The 2,801-nt window shown below is 35.3% G+C and overlaps 1 protein-coding gene across 10 annotated transcripts in view; it reads left to right on the forward strand.

The window, feature by feature from the left end:
• Positions 1-2,801, forward strand: part of CDC27 (cell division cycle 27) — a 90,382-nt gene that overhangs the window by 22,737 nt on the left and 64,844 nt on the right. For 9 of the 10 annotated variants that reach the window (XR_002772393.1, XM_003786224.3, XM_003786223.3 and 6 more), the window contains one exon: positions 1,662-1,787. The exons of the other annotated variant lie outside the window; for it this stretch is intronic. Coding sequence is in view for 8 of the 9 variants with exons in the window: in XM_003786224.3 (XP_003786272.1) it covers positions 1,662-1,787 (126 nt within the window). In the remaining variant the exon portion in view is untranslated. The remainder of the gene's footprint in view (positions 1-1,661; positions 1,788-2,801) is intronic. 10 annotated transcript variants of the gene reach the window in all.

The raw sequence follows: 2,801 nt of genomic DNA on the forward strand, positions 1-2,801 counted from the left end.
GCACTCTACCCAGGGTGACAGCTTAAGGCTCTGTCACCAAAAAAAATATATATATATTTTCATCAAACTGGTTAACATAGCCTTCATGGCATTTTCTTAGTTATTGTGTTAAGACATTTATATTCTACACTTAGTAAACTTCACATGTACCCTTGTAAGATGCATTGTTGGTGTGGTCTCACTAATTACCCTCCCTCCACTCATCCTCCCCCCTCCCTTTCCCTCCCTTACTAATTCTTATCACTTTATGAAATGATCACAAATATTATTTTCTTTCCTTTGCTTTCAATGTTAGACCAATATGAATAAACCTGAACATTTGCTAGTTCACTTGAGATTAATGCTCCCTTGAGTTTAGATGGTTAGTTTCCTTTCAAGATCATTTTATGGAGCATTTCTTTTGTACGTTGCAGTTAAACCAAGTCAGCTAGCCCCGTTCCCTATTTGGAGTCAGCTAGAGATACAGAGAGTTATGTTCTGTTAAACTCTTTTGTGTGCTGTTAGAGATGGAATAATGGTAAAGTGACTAAACAAATATCTCAAAAACCTGTATGTGTATTTATTTTGTGGATTTTATAGTAGGAAGATACAAATAAGTTAAAAGTCCTATTGACAGTAAAAGGACTTTCCATATCTACCTTTGGTGTTCAGGATAGGCTGTGTAAACTTGAGAGTTTTCCATGTGATTATTGTGATGGTTTTTCAAGTACTTTAAAGCACAGACTGTTATAGACTCTGATGTGCTAAAAATATATAGTGAAATTTGATCATTCTTTTTCATTTGGGGAACATTTATGATTTTCTATATAGAGAAAACATAATCAACAGAGATGAAGTACTAATCAAGTTTCATTTCTAAATCTTAATATGATTGAGGCTATCAGGTATATTCTTTTTAATTAAAGAATTATTGATATTTAATTTGAGTGTGGATAATATTATTCTTATTAATTAAAGAATATATTGATATTTAATTTGAGTGTGGATTCCTATTTCAAGGAATTATAGATAGAACTAAGAAGGGCTACCATATTTGTTAATGGAGAACTGTTTTTTTTTTTTTGAGACAGAACCTCAAGCTGTCCCCCCTGGGTAGAGTGCTGTGGCTTCACAGCTCACAGCAACCTCCAACTCCTGGGCTCAAGTGAGTCTCCTGCCTCAGCCTCCCAAGTAGCTGGGACCACAGGTGCCCGCAACAACGCCTGGCTATTTTTTTTTTTTTTTCGGTTGCAGCCGTCAAGGTTGTTTGGCGGCCTGTCATTGTTGTTTGGCGGCCCGGGCTGAATTCGAACCCACCACCTTAGGTGTATGTGGCACCTTAGCCACTTGAGCCACAGGAGCCGAGCCGGAGAACTGTTTATTTTCACCCTCACCCCCAACTAGTACAATGATCATCTTCTAGTTCTTCGGACATGAGTAATGAATGTGTTAATCAGAGACTAAATTTGACTGGTTCTTTTTTTAAAACTGAAGTTTTAAAAGAGTAAATTTCCAGCCTCCCCAATAATTTTAAATACAGGTGTACCACTACTCTAAATTTAAAAAAAATTCGTCTCCATATTTAGACATACATTAGTAATAAAGAATGTCTTTATGTGAAGTGCTTCTTTATATATATATGTATATATATATTTAAAAATCTATAAATTTATGTTTTAAAGGCTTGCAGAAGGGGAACAGATCTTATCTGGTGGAGTGTTTAATAAGCAGAAAAGCCATGATGATATTGTTACTGAATTTGGTGATTCAGCTTGTTTTACTCTTTCATTGTTGGGACATGTATATTGGTAAGTAAGAATGATTCACATTATTCGAAAAGCATATCTCATATGAGAATGCTTTGTAGTTTAGAAAACTAATCTATGTTTGTCAGCTAGCACTTGGCCGAGTAGTATACAATCTTCTGATTCTATGACCTTATTAAACCTGTAAAATAATGAAAATAATAGAGTTGTTGATCACATCTTTGACTTTCCAATTAGCCTTCATGGTATAATAATAGTTACAGCAACACGGTCTAATAATTGAGTGTACATGTTAGTTTTTTTACCTCAGGTGAAGAGAGTGTATTTATGTGATCTACTGAGGAAAAAGAAGAAAAAAGTAAAATTTGTTTTCTCTAATATTAAATACCAATCCTTCTATAAAGAGGCTTGAAGCAAATTTTGGTAGTAAAGAATAACAGTTCTCATATAGTATGTCATAGTGATTTTGAACTGTGTCCCAAGAGCTTTCCTACAATGGTAGTTGGAATAATTGTGATTTTATAAATAATGTTCAAATTTATTTAATTAAAAAATGTAAAAGCGAGTGAATTCAAAATTATCACTATAGTAACATTGTTCTTACCCCTTTTCATTCTGAAATACTTTGGAGTTAAGGAGTAGTGGGTGAAGATACTACGTATAATTAGGAATTGTTCATAACTGCCTATGCGGGTGCTTCACATGTGTAAATGTCATCTGTTGTATGTCATGGAAGAAGTGACTGAGGACTGCTTGTCTAAAAAACCAAAGTAGCATCTGTTTTAAGATAAGTTGAGGCTAATTTGAATAGTGGTTAAAATAAAACCCTGGAAAATCTTTTTGAAAAATAAATTATTTGGCTAAATTTGAGGGCTCTGTAGAGATATATCTAGCCATTGACACCACTCTTAAGAGTAGGAGTGGCTCGGTGCCTATAGCTTAACTGGCTAAGGCGCCAGCCAGGTACACCTAAGGTGGCAGGTTCGAATCCCCAGCCTGGACCCGCCAAACAACAATGACGGCTGCAACCAAAAAATAGCTGGGCGTTGTGGCGGG

The sequence above is a fragment of the Otolemur garnettii genome, unplaced genomic scaffold (genome assembly GCF_000181295.1).
Source record: "Otolemur garnettii isolate 467f Iridium unplaced genomic scaffold, OtoGar3 scaffold00018, whole genome shotgun sequence".
Taxonomy (NCBI): domain Eukaryota; kingdom Metazoa; phylum Chordata; class Mammalia; order Primates; family Galagidae; genus Otolemur; species Otolemur garnettii.